At 33.7% G+C, this 16,054-nt stretch overlaps 2 protein-coding genes, 1 long non-coding RNA gene and 1 pseudogene across 4 annotated transcripts; 1 reads left to right on the plus strand and 3 right to left on the minus strand.

Annotated features, from left to right (window-relative positions):
* Nucleotides 1–379: 379 nt before the first annotated feature.
* LOC108661335 (uncharacterized) lies at nt 380–1,329 on the minus strand. The gene is made up of 2 exons (XR_001927092.2): nt 1,150–1,329; nt 380–1,001 (listed from the first exon to the last, which is right to left on the minus strand). It is a non-coding gene; the product is annotated as an uncharacterized LOC108661335 (long non-coding RNA).
* Nucleotides 1,330–5,707: 4,378 nt separating this feature from the next.
* On the minus strand, nt 5,708–7,710 carry LOC148763487 (uncharacterized). Its single transcript, XM_088804658.1, has 2 exons — nt 6,406–7,710; nt 5,708–6,043 (listed from the first exon to the last, which is right to left on the minus strand). Exons 1-2 carry the CDS (start codon nt 6,797–6,799, stop codon nt 6,009–6,011), a joined length of 429 nt encoding a protein of 142 aa, XP_088660784.1. The 5' UTR covers nt 6,800–7,710; the 3' UTR covers nt 5,708–6,008.
* Nucleotides 7,711–8,059: 349 nt separating this feature from the next.
* On the plus strand, nt 8,060–9,833 carry LOC18604250 (glutathione transferase GST 23-like; annotated as a pseudogene). The gene is made up of 2 exons (XR_016025322.1): nt 8,060–8,879; nt 8,977–9,833. The product of XR_016025322.1 is annotated as a glutathione transferase GST 23-like (transcript).
* A 106-nt stretch (nt 9,834–9,939) lies between these two features.
* Nucleotides 9,940–12,499, minus strand: LOC18604251 (uncharacterized). The gene is given in 5 exon segments (XM_088804659.1): nt 9,940–10,405; nt 11,193–11,251; nt 11,411–11,593; nt 11,689–12,063; nt 12,364–12,499. Coding segments are annotated over 4 exon segments (777 nt in total). The 5' UTR covers nt 11,935–12,063; nt 12,364–12,499; the 3' UTR covers nt 9,940–10,116.
* Between the last annotated feature and the right edge of the window lie 3,555 nt (nt 12,500–16,054).

Raw genomic sequence — 16,054 nt, forward strand, 5'->3', positions numbered from 1 at the left:
GGTTTTGTTTTTTTATATTTTTTTTCAAATGGCATAATTTTTTTAATATTAAGGATAAAAAAATTTAAAATTAAAAATAAATAAATACGATCATTTTCCTCAATCAAAATTTTTTTAACATTCATATATATATATATATATATATATATATATTAAAAATGTATTCGTGTGTTTTGCACATGAATACAATACATGTTGTAATAATTGTGTTTATTATATCTTTGATTTTAGAAATTTTTACGGGTGAGGAATAAAACAAGTTCATTTATTAAAAATTACATATGTAAAATATCATAGGTATTAGTAGAAAATATAAAGCAATACAACAGTAGTTTTTTAAGTAGACCGTACCAGGCGCGTTTATGGACAATTCTCAATTAAAGAAAAATGACTAATGTGAATATCCAAAAGAAAACATTAAAATCTATTTCAGTTCCATCTTACCTACACAATCACAAAACCCGACCCATACATACCTTAAAACCGAAAGCCAGCCATCCAATAATTATAATTCAGATCAGAATGAGATGTCCTACAAATGTATAGCCGACTGTTAACTTAAGTCCAAAGCCAAGCCTCGAAAAAGGCCTACGAAACATCATCAAGTCCACCTGCTAGATTGAAGTCCAAACCCAAACCCAAAATAACTTATCAATCACATTTCTTTAGAAGCAAAACCTGGGGAAATACTGAAACTGGCATTCGTGAGAGAGAGTTGGGTTTTGTTGGTCTATCACAATGCTGCCAGTGTTGAAGAGAAAAAATGAAAATTGAAAAAGCAAAAGAAGAAGATTATGTAAAGAGATGGAAACCCCTTATCCCTGACCCTTGACCCATTGCCTCCACGTCCACCACTGCCCCACCTTTACTGCTCATGATATCAAAAAGAGAAAAGAGAGGAGAGAGATGGACAAAAGAGAAAAAGAAAACAAAGGAAAAAAAAAAAAAGAAGAAGCAAAAGTACAGAAGGAGGTGAAAGGAGAAATTTCTGGAATGGGTGTCTGCACAAAAAGAAGAAAAGAATTCCCAAAACAATCTCAAGGTTTTGCCTTTGCCTTGCTTCTCAGAAAAATGGGCTCTATTCCTAGTGTTTCTAACAGATTTCGCAGTATCTCTAACAGTTCGTAAGTGTTTCTAACAGATTCATACCTAGCAGTTCTTTGTTTGTCCCTGTTATATCCGGATTGTAACGTGGCCTTGCAGAGCCTTTGAATCATACACTCTTGACACTACTTCTGGTTCCTGGATCACTTGCCCTCCCTCTCTCTTTCTCTTTCTCTCTCCCTTCCGCAGCCGACCAGATGTCACATGCTTTATTGGATATTCCTTTTATATACAATAGAGTTATGATAAGTATTGCTTTTGTCCACCCATCTTTACTTATCTGGAATCCGTAATACATGTATAGTATTTACAATTTATTTTGTCCAAAAATTAATCCGTTTTTATCAAAATTATGTGTTTAAATTCGCATATATGTGTTTGAACACGTCTCTGATTTACATTGTAAAGTATCATTTATTTCATACTTTTGTATGAGGGTTGTCTTTTGTATTTGGGCCGAGGGAAACCAATTTCTTCCCTTCGCATTCTAATGAAATGCAATTTCACTTTCAAAAAAAAAAAAAGTTATCTCATACTTTTATATTCCTAACTAGAGAGAGGCCAGCGTAATGTTACGAGCCCAGTCTGCTTAAAATCAAAAAACAGTGAAAGTTCAAGCTTTAAAGAATATAAATTCAAAAAACCATATATATATATATATATATATGGATTTTATTGTCCTTTGCCCGATGTTTGTTCTGCAAGTATCAGAAAGAAATATCTTTTCCTGGTCGTCGGTTGTTAGTTAAATAATGTTTGATTCGCATTCTCTATGCCCTTTGCCATTGTGGTACCCAATAAGCCTGGCAGGAGTGGTAGAAAATCAAAATCAAAGGACGGAGGACCATCTCCATCTTCTCCAGTCAACGGCCAAGCACCAAGTGGTTAACTCGATGCCAACCATGGACAATCCCAGCCTTATCTACCACTGCCAGTACCGTCTGCCATCACTGCTCTATTATATGTTATGTGTAATTTTATGCACGAACGGTCCTCCACCCAAAGCACAATACGTGACAGATTGTGTCACTGGATTATTTTCTTCTTGCTTCGAAATGTTAATTTGATAGAATATATAATGTTTATGTTTATAAGATTTTTAAAATTTTTTATCTGTTTGATAGGAGACTGAAATATCTTATTTACTGATTAATTTTATTGTCTGTTTTTTTGAGTCTAATATTCCATGTTTATTGTACTAACAATGATGATATCCGCACTAAAATAAAATGAAAGCAAAAAACAAGGAGGGGGATATATAAAAAATATTATTCTAGCATCGCATATACATCGATTATTGCAATTAGGCTTTACTTGATTGCTCTTCTTGTTTATATTATCTCTTCTTTTTTATTTTCATGTTTTTACTTTGACAATAATTATTATGAATTACAAGTATATAGTAATATATATATATATATATATATTTTTTTTTTGTCGGATTTAAGATTAAACAAATAATTTGGACATAAGGATTCCATCATTACCTTCTCGAAAATTTCAAAGGTGAAACTGTGGATGGCTTGTGTCAGACGAGTCAATAATGTGGACAAGAAGAGACGGCGCAGAGGATGAGAATGTGCCTTGGTATTATCTCATTCATTGAAATCAGGGTATTACATAGTGCTATTTATATGTACAGGTATGCGATCAGTAAAGAAAAATAAAGCTAAAAACATTGCTAACTAACTAATGATTAGCTACTCACTGAAATTTAAATACAAAACAAAATGCTGCGCATTGGTCATCTGCCTTTTATTTAAACGGTGAGTTTTGGTTCCTCTTCTCCTTTCATTCCTGCAAGCTGATGCACTCACTTTTCTTTATTTGGTCTGTGTTTCTTCATCCTTCAAACATTTATTCAAATCACCATCATGAGAGTAATGTCTAACACTCCCTCTCAAGATGAACTGTGAATGTCATGAACGTTTATCTTGTTCAGAAGATTATAGAATTGTCTTGGTTGAAGTGCTTTGGTGAAAATGTTTGATAGCTGCAACTGTGTCGAAATATGCAAGGGGTTGATTAATCCAACTAATACCTTTTATCTGATAAAATGGCAGTCCATCTTTATATGCTTTGTTCTCTTATGAAGTACAGGATTTTTGCTGATTAGTATTGCTGATCGACTGTCCGAGTATAAGCTCACAGCTTCAAAATGATTAATTCCAAAATCAGTCATCAAAAACCTTAGCCAAATGATTTCGCAACAAGCTGCAGCCATTGATTTGTATTCTGCTTCTGCAGAACTTCTTGCCACTACAGACTGTTTCTTTGACTTTCAGCTCACCAAAGAGTCACCAATGAAGACACAGTACCCTGTAATTGATTTTCTGGTGTTTGGACACCCTGCCCAATCGCTATTTGAGTACCTAGATATTCTTAAATCAAATTTTGACTTCATCAAAATCCCCTGACCTGGTGTATTTTTTATGTACTTCAAGACCCTGTAAGCTGCTACAAGGTGATGGACTGCTAGCTTCTCCATGAACTGTGAAAGTACCTACATTGCATATGTAATGTCGGGTCTGCTAAATGTCAGGTATAATAATTTTCCAACTAATTGTCTGTAGCTTGTAGGGTCTGTCAACTTGTCCTCATCTTTGGACTTTGCCAATTTGTGATTGTAGTCAATTGGTGTACTCACAGGTTTAGCTTCAAGTAATCCTTGTTCTTCCAAAAGGTCCAAAGCATATTTTCTTTGGCATATTGATATGCCTTCTGGTGATCTGGCAATCTCAAGTCCTAGGAAGTACTTTACTTTGCCCAAATCTTTAAGTTTGAATTCTGACCTCAAGAACTCCTTGACATCTGACTCTGCTTTGACAGAATTGCTTGCAATTAAAATGTCATTAACATACACCAAAAGGGCTATAAAATCTCTACGACATGTTTTCATAGTGAAGAGTGAGTAATATGAAATTGACTGTTTAAAGCCAAATTTTTGAAGTGATGCAGTGAGCTTGAAATTCTAGGCTCTTGATGCTTGTTTAAGCCCATAAAGAGATTTGTGTAATTTACAAACTAGCTTTGAGTGACTAGGACACTCCCCCTTGACTACATAGCCCTGTGGCAGCTCCATATAAATTTCCTCTACCAGTTCACCATTCAAAAAAGCATTGTTCACATCAAGCTGTGACAAATGCCAGTTATGTGCAGCTGCTAATGCAAAAAATACTCTTACTGTTGTTTGTCTAGCCACTGGACTAAAGGTGTCTTGATAGTCAAAGCCTTCAAGCTGATTATAACCTTTTGCCACCAAACGTGCCTTATACCTCTCCACATTCCCATCAGCATTCAATTTTACCTTGTACACCTACTTGCAACCTACTGCATGACAGTTGGGAGGTAGTGGAACAATACTCTATGTATCATTATCTTCTAGAGCCTTCAATTCAATTGTCATGGCATTTTTCCAGTGATAATGTTTGACTGCTTGTTGGTAAGTTTTTGGTTCAAAGATGGCTGATAGTGAAGTGGTGAATGACTTATGAGCAGGTGATAACTGGTGATAGGATAGGTGTTTAGCAATAGGATGTGTAGTAGTACTGTTGGTTTGAGAGGGCAAGTCTAATTAGTAGGCTTCAAGGTACTTTGGGATATGTTTTAGTCTAGAGCTTCTTCTAACTTGTGTTTGTGTGTCACCAGTTATTATAGCTTCAGGTTCATTAGTACTGCCATTTGCAAAAGCACTAGTAGACTCACTGGCCTCATCAGGGTTATTTTGGTCCAAGTCTTTCATAAGTGATACTGAGTGTTGATCATTGGGTGAAATATATTCAGGTAAGTGTAATTCAACTGCTTGAAGGTCTTGGTGTTGAAAATTTTGTGAATTTTGATCAAAAAGATCAAAATATCTGTCATGTATTTGAGGTGTTTGATGAAATGTTTATTCCAGCATATTATCTTGTAAAGTTTGGAAAGGAAAAATTTCCTCATGAAAAACCACATTTCTTGAAATCAAGACTCTTTGTGCATTCAGATCATACACTCTAAACCTTTTAACATTGCTCGGGAACCCTAGGAAGACACATTTACTGGCTCTTTCATCTAGTTTCTTTCTGTTTCTAGTCAAGGTAGATACAAAACAAAGGTAGCCAAAAACCTTGAAATGTGCATAGGATGGCAGCTTTTTATAGAGTAATTCATAAGGTGATTTGTTTTTGAGGATTTTAGTAGGCATTCTGTTGATCACATGTATTGCAGTCAGGACTGCTTCCCCCCATAACTTAATTGGAATTTTTGAATGAAACATCAGACTTCTTGCAACCATCAAAATATGCTGATGTTTCCTCTCAACTGTTCCATTCTGTTGATGGTCCTCTACACAAGATAATTGATGGATTATGCCTGACTTAGCAAAGAAATCTATGAGCCTAAACTCTTGACCATTATCTGTTCTTATGCATTTGATTTTCATATCATATTGTCTTTGAACAAAAGCATTGAATGCAGGTATCATGTTGGAAACATCTGTTTTATTTTTCATGAGAAAGATCCATGTAAAACGACTATAATCGTTTACAATGGTAAGGAAATATTTCTGATTGAACAAGGTAGGTACCTCATAGGGTCCCTAGATATCAATGTGAATTAACTCGAAAACATTTTCTGTGTTTTGAATATGAACTGGAAAAGATAATTTTTTCTGTTTTGCCAATGGGCAGATTTCACAAAAAAGGTCATTTGAGCATTTAATGTTTGGAAATTATTGACTTATTACACTAATCCTTTCCAAAGGTGCATGTCCAAGTCTGAAATGCCATAAATCAAAAGTCTTATGCCCTGTATTGTAGGTTCTAACTGGTGAAATAAAAGGAAACTTGACAACTTTATCAAAACAGTAGCTGGACAGATCTTGCTGTTCTTTTCTATCTTCCATCAAATAAATTCCTGAAAAGGCCTTAGCTACCCCAATCACAGTCCATGAGGGTATGTCCTGAACAATACAATACATGTTAGTGAATAGAATACAAATCGAGTTGGTGCTAGTCAATTGACCAGTAGATACAAGGTTAAATCTAAAGCTTGGTACACAAAGCACATTATTTAAGGTTAACAATGGGGTGAGCCTAACAGTTCCTATATGAGTCACTACAGCTTTTCTGTTGTTTGGTAGATGCACAAAGCAATTAGAGACAGGTCTTGCATAGGTGAAATGTTCTAAAGAGTATGAGACATGATCTGTTGCACCTGAGTCCATTATCCAACAATTGTGTTTTAACATGAGAGGATTCACATTTCTAAATTTATAAGGCATGTTGTTTAGGGTATTGAAACAAAAATGGCCAAAGGTAATACCTGCAAAGGCTGAATTGGCCAGTGAATGCTTTGTCTGTGGGTTATTTGCAGAGATGTTCTTACCTTCATTGCTGGTCAATCCATTCTCACTCAAGATTTCCATTAACTTGTTGACTTGATGCTGTAGGTTACACATCTGAGACATGGTGCTTGTTCCACCAAGACCTTCCTCTTGTTCCGTATGGATTTCATCAGCTGACAGATCACTTCCTGCTGAAACATTGTTCACAGCTCCTTTTCCTCTCTTCACATTATTCTTTCCTTTTGTGAATTTAAAATCTTCAAGAAATCCAATGATCCTGTAGCACCTTTCTTTGCTGTGTCCTTTTTTGCCACAATGACTGCAGGTCAGTTCTTTCTTAGACTTTCTCCTTGTATCTGCTGTAGTGAGCATTGCAGAGGTTTCAAGCACTTGCTAGTTTTGAAATAACATATTTCTTTGTGCCTCTTCCCTCAATATCAGACTATACACCTTGTTAAGAGCTGGTATGGGATCCATCAGTATGATTTGTAACCTTATAGCTGAGAAAGAGTCATTTAATCCGTTTAAAAATATGAAGACCATATCTTTTTTATGTTGGTCTGTATATTTCTTGAAGCATTATGGGTTGCACCTCCCACATTCACAGTGTGGCAGGGGCCTGTAGTTCCTCAATTCCTCCCAAATGCCTTTAAGTTCAACAAAGTAAGTATCCACAGAATGTGTTCCCTGACTAATATTACCTAATGTGCACAACATATTACACACTCTTGTATCGTTCGACTGAGAAAAGCTTTATTTCAGGGTGTTCCAAATTTTCATTGCAGAGTCCATATAAAAAACGATTGATGCTATGGGAGGGTTGATGGAATTGAGTAGCCATGCTACTATAAGATTATTACATCTAATCCAAGAAGGATATAATGTATCTGTGATTTCAAGATTTGAAATGGCTCCATTAATGAAACCCAGCTTGTTTCTGATGGAGAGGGCTAAGAGAAAAGATCTGCTCCATGCCACATAATTGCTTGTGGTGAGCTTTGGGTTGATGATGACTGATCATGGATGGTCGGTATGATGAAGATAATAGGGTGACTGAGGATCTCCTATTGGTGAAATTTGTGATGAGGTTTCAGACCCCTGGGATCTTGATTGGTTGGAATCAACAGATATCGACATGATTCAAGTTTTGTGAGAAATAAAGAAAAAAATGATGCAAATGCTACAAGTCTGGTGAAGTTGAACAACAAAAAAAATACCCAGCAAAAACAAAATGATAACAGGCTTAAAGATTCATTTTTCTGGAACTAAGTCAAAGAGTAGAGACAAATACCATGGTCACCAGCTGCTATTCCATATACGACTACTTTGTCTCCCAGGCTTTAATAACATGTCAGAAGTGTCAATAATGGTGGACAAGAAGAGACGGCGCAGAGGATGAGAATGTGCCTTGGTATTATCTCATTCATTGAAATCAGGGTATTACATAGTGCTATTTATATGTACAGGTATGCGATCAGTAAAGAAAAATAAAGCTAAAAACATTGCTAACTAACTAATGATTAGCTACTAACTGAAATTTAAAAACAAATCAAAACGCTGCGCATTGGTCATCTGCCTTTTATTTAAACGGTGAGTTTTGGTTCCTCTTCTCCTTTCATTCCTGCAAGCTGATATACTCACTTTTCTTTATTTGGTCTGTGTTTCTTCATCCTTCAAACATTTATTCAAATCACCATCATGAGAGTAATGTCTAACAGCTTGAACGAACAAGGAGTGCTAGAATTGGAGGCTCCTTCTTGATTGAGGGCCAATTTCTGTCGATGCAGAAAGATTTGGAATGCCTTCTCCTCCACAACGAATCATTTGCTACTGGTGGAGCATCAGCAATTCAAAGCATTCTGATCAGCTCAATTGCATCCATTTCTGGGTGTGATATTTATACAGTCCAAAGACCCCATTCGGCTTCTCCAGGAGCTGCTCGTGGCACGTTGGCTGTGCAGCAAGAAAGGCAGTTTTGTTCCAAACTCATCGATGTGCAAGCGGTCATCATGCAGGGCTGGGATTCACAGCTTTAGTTTCTTCATTCCAGTCAATACAGACTTGGGTTTAGTTTCTTCATTACATCAAAAAGAGAGAAATCCTGAATTTAGTGTGAGGTTTTACAAGTGTTAATTGTTTTGACATGGCTGAATTGAAACTCATAGCCTCTTCACTTAGCCTTTTCTGCACAAGGATTGAATGGGCTTTGAAGCTTAAAGGTGTGAAATATGAGTACCTTGAAGAAGATTTACGAAACAAGAGTCCTCTTCTTCTTACCCACAGACCTGTCCATAAGAAAGTCCCTGTTCTCCTTCACAATGGTAAACCGATTGCCGAGTGACTCATCATTCTTGAATACATTGAGGAGACATGGAAGGACAGTCCCTTGCTCCCTAAAGATCCATATGAGAAAGCCATAGCTTGCTTTTGGGCAAAATTTGCCGATGAAAAGGTACTTCATCAAAACCATTTGCCATTTAATTTCATTCTAGTTTTAAGTGGTGTTGTGGTTGTTTAATTCTTTGTTTTGATTTCTTAATGAAATGCAGTGCTTGCATGGTGCATTTGATGTTTGCCGTGCTGAAGGAAATGAAAAAGAAAAAGCCATAGAATCTGCGGCAGAGTCTTTTGCATTTCTTGAGAAGCAGCTTGAAGGGAAGAAATATTTTGGAGGGGAACAGATAGGGTATCTGGATCTAGCCTTTGGTTGGATCCCTCATTGGCTTAATGTTATGGAAGAAGTTGGATGCATGAAGTTGGTTGATGGCCAGAGGACGCCACTGCTTCACCAATGGGGGCAGGAATTCATGGAAATTCTGCTGATCAAAGCATGCCTTCCACCTAGAGATAAGCTGCTTGACTACTTTACTGCTAGCATCAATTACCTGCGTTCCTTGGCAGCAAGCCAGCAATGAGTTCTTGTTTCCATTCATGCTTTACTCCATGGCCAAGAACTAAATAATTGGAGATGTTTTAATTTTCTATTTGTTTCAGTTGTGTTCCAAACTATGTTTTTCAATATGTCACCTATAGCTGACAGATATGGAGTGAAGCCAACTACTCAACTTTTGTTGTCAAGCTTAAAGGTGTGGAATATTCAGTTCAAATCAAAGAGTTGCTGACTTTAGTTTCTGAGTTCAATCATTTACTAACTACTTCAGGGCAGATCAACCATTGTCATTTTGGTATTTCCAAGAGTAGCATTTCACTTTGAGACTAGGTAACAGAGGAACGCGACAAAAAAAAAGCAGATGCAATACAGACAAGGTTTCTACAAAAGGAAAAAGATGACGAAAAATAAGCATCTGTAACAGAAGCTCATTCTCTGAGATCAATCTCAGTGGCATTGTTATCTGATGGTAATATGTTAAAGGGAAAAGCACTGTTGAACCAAAAAAAACACTGATAAAACCTAGAAGAAAAGCAGAGAAGTTCGAAAAACTAAATGGTAGCTCAAAGCTTTTCTAGAGTATAACAAAGGAAGCTGCTTGGTTGCTAGTGAAGCAACTCAACTTTACTATGAAATGAAATTAGCATGTGATTTTCAAAATCAACTCATCTGAGACAAGAAGTTTAGAGATGTATTACATTTGGAATAGTTGGAGATCTAGTTATGTACAGAGTGGAATATTTTTATCATTCTACTAGGAATACAATTTGGTGTATATTTCAGAGATTTCAAAGAAGCATTAAGTAGTAACACGGTGACACTGGCACCAAAATGCTGTTCCTCCGCTTCTGCCTTGAGCAACTGCTATTTCTTCATCAATATAAAACCAGATAAAGAAGGGTTCCTTTGTGCTTGGTTCTCTATCTTCTTTCTGGCCAAGCCTGATCTCTAAAGGGTTAAAAGGTCCAATTTTAACTCAGATTTTCTCAAAGATGAAGGACAATATTCTGTTCTTCCATGAAGATTTTCCTTCAAAGGTTAAGAACCCAATTGGTCCTAGAAATACTCCATTCTCAATCCTCTTTGCCTAACAGTTCAAGCAATGATTAATTAGTTTCTAAAGTTGACAAAAAGCAAAGGAACAGCTAGCTTAGTTCTACTTTCATTGGCACGATAAAAGCAGTGGAAAAGTTAATCACTGGTTTTTCAACAGGCAAATCAAATCCAAATTCATCCTAAAGATATTACTCACCATACAGAAATATCACATTTGATGAATGCATTGAATTCTATCAACTATGAGCACGAATGATCATCTTAAACAAGCAATTTCAGCAAAAACTACACACTTCGATTAAAAGCCTCCTTATAACATATGAATTTTCCCCCCAACCTTAAAAATTATTCCAATACAAGTAATGCAACAGTTTCAAAAAAATTTCAGACGTGTTGTACTGAAGGGAACTAATCCGACCATATAATACATGATTTGAATCAGCTAAACAAATCCGAGCATAATTCTAAACTAAACATTGTATACTTGTAAAATAAACTATAAGAAAGGTTTCGAAAAGATATCCAAAACACACTTTCAACCTTTTTTGCTAATGCTTTCCAAGAGGCATTATGCTCATGCAACCAGATGTAAAATCTTTGTTGTCAGCTTTTTCTCTTTTTTATTATCAGAGAACTGGACTCAGTTCTACAATTCCTAATTCTTGAATCCTATACCACCCCTAGGGAATATGTCCAGCATTGGAACTTCAAACTATTTAGAAGTAGCTGGAAGCTTTCAATGTTTCACTTTTACTTATGTTATTCACTTTAAGCAGCCGGAACTTTTAATCACATTGAGAAGAGATTAAGGAGCTTATCGCAGCATCGAACCTCTGAACAGCTGTAAGAGGGAAGTAGCGGCCGTTCTTCAATTGTTTCTACAAACGCAAATTAAAGAAGCTTAATAGCATTGAGGGTAGCGGCCGCCCTTCAATTGTTTCTACAAACCCAAATTAAAGAAGCTTAATAGCATTGAGGTAATCATTCAACAGAAAGCCACGAGCATATCTAAAACGAAGATGACAATCATACGAAACCTCAGCAGTAAAAATGAGCACACAGGTTCTGCCAGGGGAATCCGGTCCACCAAGAGTTTCAAGAAACGCTGAGGGGTTGAGTTTGGCCTTCTCAATAACAGAAAAAGCTGACAGAACCTCCTCAGCAGGGATTTTCCTCGTTTTGGCTGCATTTTTCAACACTTTGACGCTCTCCTCAACGTCCTATTATATATTATATACACAATGGAAAGATGACAGGTTATGAAAATCAATGCATTCTCTAGTAACCAAGCAATTGAATGAAAGGAAAAACGTACTCTGCTTGGCTCCTGCTCTTGGACAAGGAGTGGCTCCTTCTCCTTCTCATCAAGGGTAGCTCGGGTCCTTGCCTTGAGGAATTTGGCAGAATTGAGACAAGGAATGTGTGGCTTAAAAGAGTTGACATGCTTATGAGGAAGTAGGAAGGGTCTCAGAGATGATAATTGAGAGGGAGACAAATTGGGATATGTATGGCAGACTAAGGGCGAGAGAAAAGAGGATGATGGTGCTGCTTGGAAGCCCATTTTGCCAGGTGACTGCTTGTTGTGGGTCTTCCTTTCAGGAAGTAGAGGTGCCCATTTTTTCTGCCTTCCTTCAGGTTCTTTTGGTTGTTTTTCCTTTTCTCTCAATTACATATCCATCGTCAAACGTTACTATCAATTACAAAGTAATATAAATGAAACTGTTTATTATATTTTTGATTCTATAAATTTTTGTGGGTGAGGAATAAAACAAGTTCATATTTTAAAAGTTACATATGTAAAATATTATAGGTAGTAGTAGAAAATATAAAGCAATACAACAGTAGTTTTTTAAGTAGACCGTACAAGGAGCGTTTATGGACAATTTTCAATGAAAGAAAAATGACTAATGTGAATATCCAAAAAAAAAACATTAAAATCTATTTCAGTTCCATCTTACCTACACAATCACAAAACCCGACCCATACATACCTTAAAACCGAAAGCCAGCCATCCAATAATTATAATTCAGATCAGAATGAGATGTCCTACAAATGTATAGCCGACTGTTAAACTTAAGTCCAAAGCCAAGCCTAGAACAAGGCCTACGAAACATCATCAAGTCCACCTGCTAAATTGAAGTCCAAACCCAAACCCAAAATAACTTATCAATCACATTTTTTTATGGTACGTTTGATCGACGAAATAGATAAAAATGGAATAAAATAGTTATTATGTAAGAATAGAATGAGGTGAGAATAGAATAGAATAATTATTATTTAATTTGGTATGACAAAAAGAATAGGACATGAATAATTATTATAACTTATTGTAGTGTTTGGTTGGTAACAATAATTTTAAAATAAGAAAGGAATAGAAAATAAAAAGACAAAACACCATTTATTATTTATGTGACATTTTATTTTTATTAAATTTTTTAAATATTAATAATCTAGAATTTAATTAAAATATTAATAATTAATCATTTAAATATTAATATTTATTTAATTTAAATATTATTGATTAATTTTTATTTTATTTTATTTTTAAAATATTAATAATTGATAATTTATTTAAAATATTAATAATTGATAATTTCAATATTAATATTTATTTATATTTTAAAATATTAATATTTTATTTAATTTAAATATTATGATGATCAATTATTTTATTTTATTTTATTTTTAAAAATTAATAATTGATTATTTATTTAAAATATTAATAATATATAATTTAAATATTAATATTTTATTTAATTTAAATATTATTATGATTAATTTTTTATTTTATTTTTTAAATATTAATAATTAGTAATTTATTTAAAATATTAATAATTGATGATTTAATTATTAATATTATTTATCTAATTTAAATGATATTATATTTATTTATTTTTAATTTATTTTGTTTTTAAATAAAAATAATTTATAATTTATTTTTTTAATAATTGATAATTTAAATATTAATATTTTATTTATAATTTAATATTAATATTTTATTAAAAGTTAAAATCAAGTGAGAGAAAGAGAAGAGAAAGAAAAATAATATTTTATATTAATAAAGTTGTAAATTTTTAAATTTGTAAGGGATATTTTTATCTTTATTAATTTTTAAATTTATTTTTTAATCATGAAATAATTAATATCATGAGGAAGGGTGATATTAACTATTTTTTATTTTTGAAAAATTTTAAAAAATAATCATTTTTATAAAATTACTATTTCTTGAATTATTTTTTAATCAAACAAAGAAATCAAAATTTTTTAAAAATAAAGGGAGTCATTCCCTCAACCAAACATGCTATTAGAAGCAAAATGTGGGGAAATGTTGAAACTGGTATTCGTGAGAGATAGTTGGGTTTTGTTGGTCTTTCACAATGTTGCCGGTGTTGAAGAGAGAAATGAAAATTGAAAAAGCAAAAGAAGAAGATTATGTAAAGTGATGGAAACCCCGGTGTTGAAGAGAGAAATGAAAATTGAAAAAGCAAAAGAAGAAGATTATGTAAAGAGATGGAAACCCCTTATCCCTGACCCTTGACCCATTACCTCCACGTCCACCACTGCCCCACCTTTGCCGCTCATGATATCAAAAAGAGAAAAGAGAGGAGAGAGATGGACAAAAGAGAAAAAGAAAACAAAGGAAAAAAAAAAAAGAAGAAGCAAAAGTACAGAAGGAGGTGAAAGGAGAAATTTCTGGAATGGGTGTCTGCACAAAAAGAAGAAAAGAATTCCCAAAACAATCTCAAGGTTTTGCCTTGCTTCTCAGAAAAATGGGCTCTATTCCTAGTGTTTCTAACAGATTTCGCAGTATTGCTAACAGTTCGGAGTGTTTCTAACAGATTCGTACCTAGCAGTTCTTTGTTTGTCCCTGTTATATCCGGATAGTATCGTGGCCTTGCAGAGCCTTTGAATCATATAGTCTTGATACTTCTTCTGGTTCCTGGATCACTTGTACTCCCTCTCTCTTTCTCTTTCTCTTTCTCTCTCCCTTCCACAGCCCACCAGATGAATCGACAGGCATGCAGGAGGACCATCTCTATCCTCTCCAGTCAACGGCCAAGGACCACGTGGTTAACTCGATGCCAACGACGGACAATTCCAGCCCTATCGACCAGTGTCAGACTGTCTGCCACCGACGCACTATTACACGTTTTAAAAAAAATGAAGTTATAAGTTTAAAAAAAGAAGAAGGTAAACATAGTTTAAAACCCAAAAAGAAATACAGAGAAATCTAATTTGAGATGAAAAGAGCATTTGTTATTATAAAAGGAAATTTTATTTATTTTTTACTTGATGTAGAATCAATAGTATTACTTACTTGTATACAAAAATATATATATTTTAATTTTGCTTTAATACATAAAATATAAATGATAACGATATATAATAATAACGTCTCTCTTTCCTTTACATGAGATCATATCCTATAATTATTATTATATTATAATAACTGTCTAATTACAATTATAAATTATATAATGTTTATCAAAATATTATGTAAATTTTATATTTAAAAAAATTCATATAAATTTTTTATTATTTTATAAGATTATAATATAATATGATAATTTTAATTATATAGTATTAACAAAGAAAAACAAAACTTGGTGACTTTATTAGGCAGGTAATAGAATTTTTTTTACTTTTGAGCATTAATTCATTAATTGATATATAATTTTTTATTTAAAAGATGTAGTTTGAATTTTTTTTTTAATTAAAAATAAGGGAATTGATTAGACAGCAGAAAACGACGTGATACAAAATGGGAGTCTGGGAGACAGTCGAATTCACGTGCCTTTGAATAAGGAAAAAAAAAACAAAAAAAGAAGAGACGAGGTTCGAAGTTGAAGAGATATTTTCATTGGAAGCGAACGGTCATCGTGTAGGGCTGGGATTCACAGCTTTAGAAGGGACCATTTTTGGGTCAAGGACATTTCATTTTAACTTAGGATAACTTCAATCAATATTATTTAATTTATTATTTCATATAATAAATATAACTCTATTAATGTCAAATTGAACATGCCTTTCTAATTATTCCCTTTTTATAAACTTGAAGAAGGCTTAAGCTAAGCACTAAATTTTAGCTATGTGATATACAGATGGGAAAGTGGTCCACAAAACAAACTTTATCCCCTTTCCTCATTTTAATTTCTTCGGATCACAAAACTAAATCACGTAAATTAGTCCGAGTTCAAGCTTAGTACAACTCGACTCGAGCAGTTTGGGAATCTTAATTCTTTTAATACTTTATAAGTATATAACTAAAATATGATATTTATTCATATAATTTTTCAATCAAACCAAGCTTGAGACTAGCGCGATATTGACTCAATTGTGCTCAGTAACATTGGATCCATTATGATAATTCATATCTCAAGGGTCATTTGGATTTTTGGAATAAACTTTTAAAGATTGTGCAAGGTAAAAATTGATAGTAACATGTCATATATTTACCACATTTAATAAAAATAATTTTAAATAATTATTTTTTTATTACTTTCAATTAAAATTTTATATTTATATTTTAAATCAAATGTATTGTATTGTTATGATTAAAGATTTTGAATATTATTTTATTATTTTTTATGATATGATATTGACTAAACATATTAATATATTATCTTAAATAAGATTAAGACGAGAATAAGATATTTCTAATCTAAATGTGTTTATGATTT

This window comes from Theobroma cacao, chromosome 3 (assembly GCF_053813885.1).
Source record: "Theobroma cacao isolate CCN51 chromosome 3, ASM5381388v1, whole genome shotgun sequence".
NCBI lineage: Eukaryota > Viridiplantae > Streptophyta > Magnoliopsida > Malvales > Malvaceae > Theobroma > Theobroma cacao.

Bases quoted from the DNA above. Each gene is read 5' to 3' on its own strand.
- LOC148763487 (XM_088804658.1), bottom strand. From the start codon at position 6,799: ATGCTCACTACAGCAGATACAAGGAGAAAGTCTAAGAAAGAACTGACC. The intron at 6,044-6,405 runs GTATTACCTTTG...TGTATTGTTCAG, and splicing joins GGCCAATTCAGCCTTTGCAG to GACATACCCTCATGGACTGT.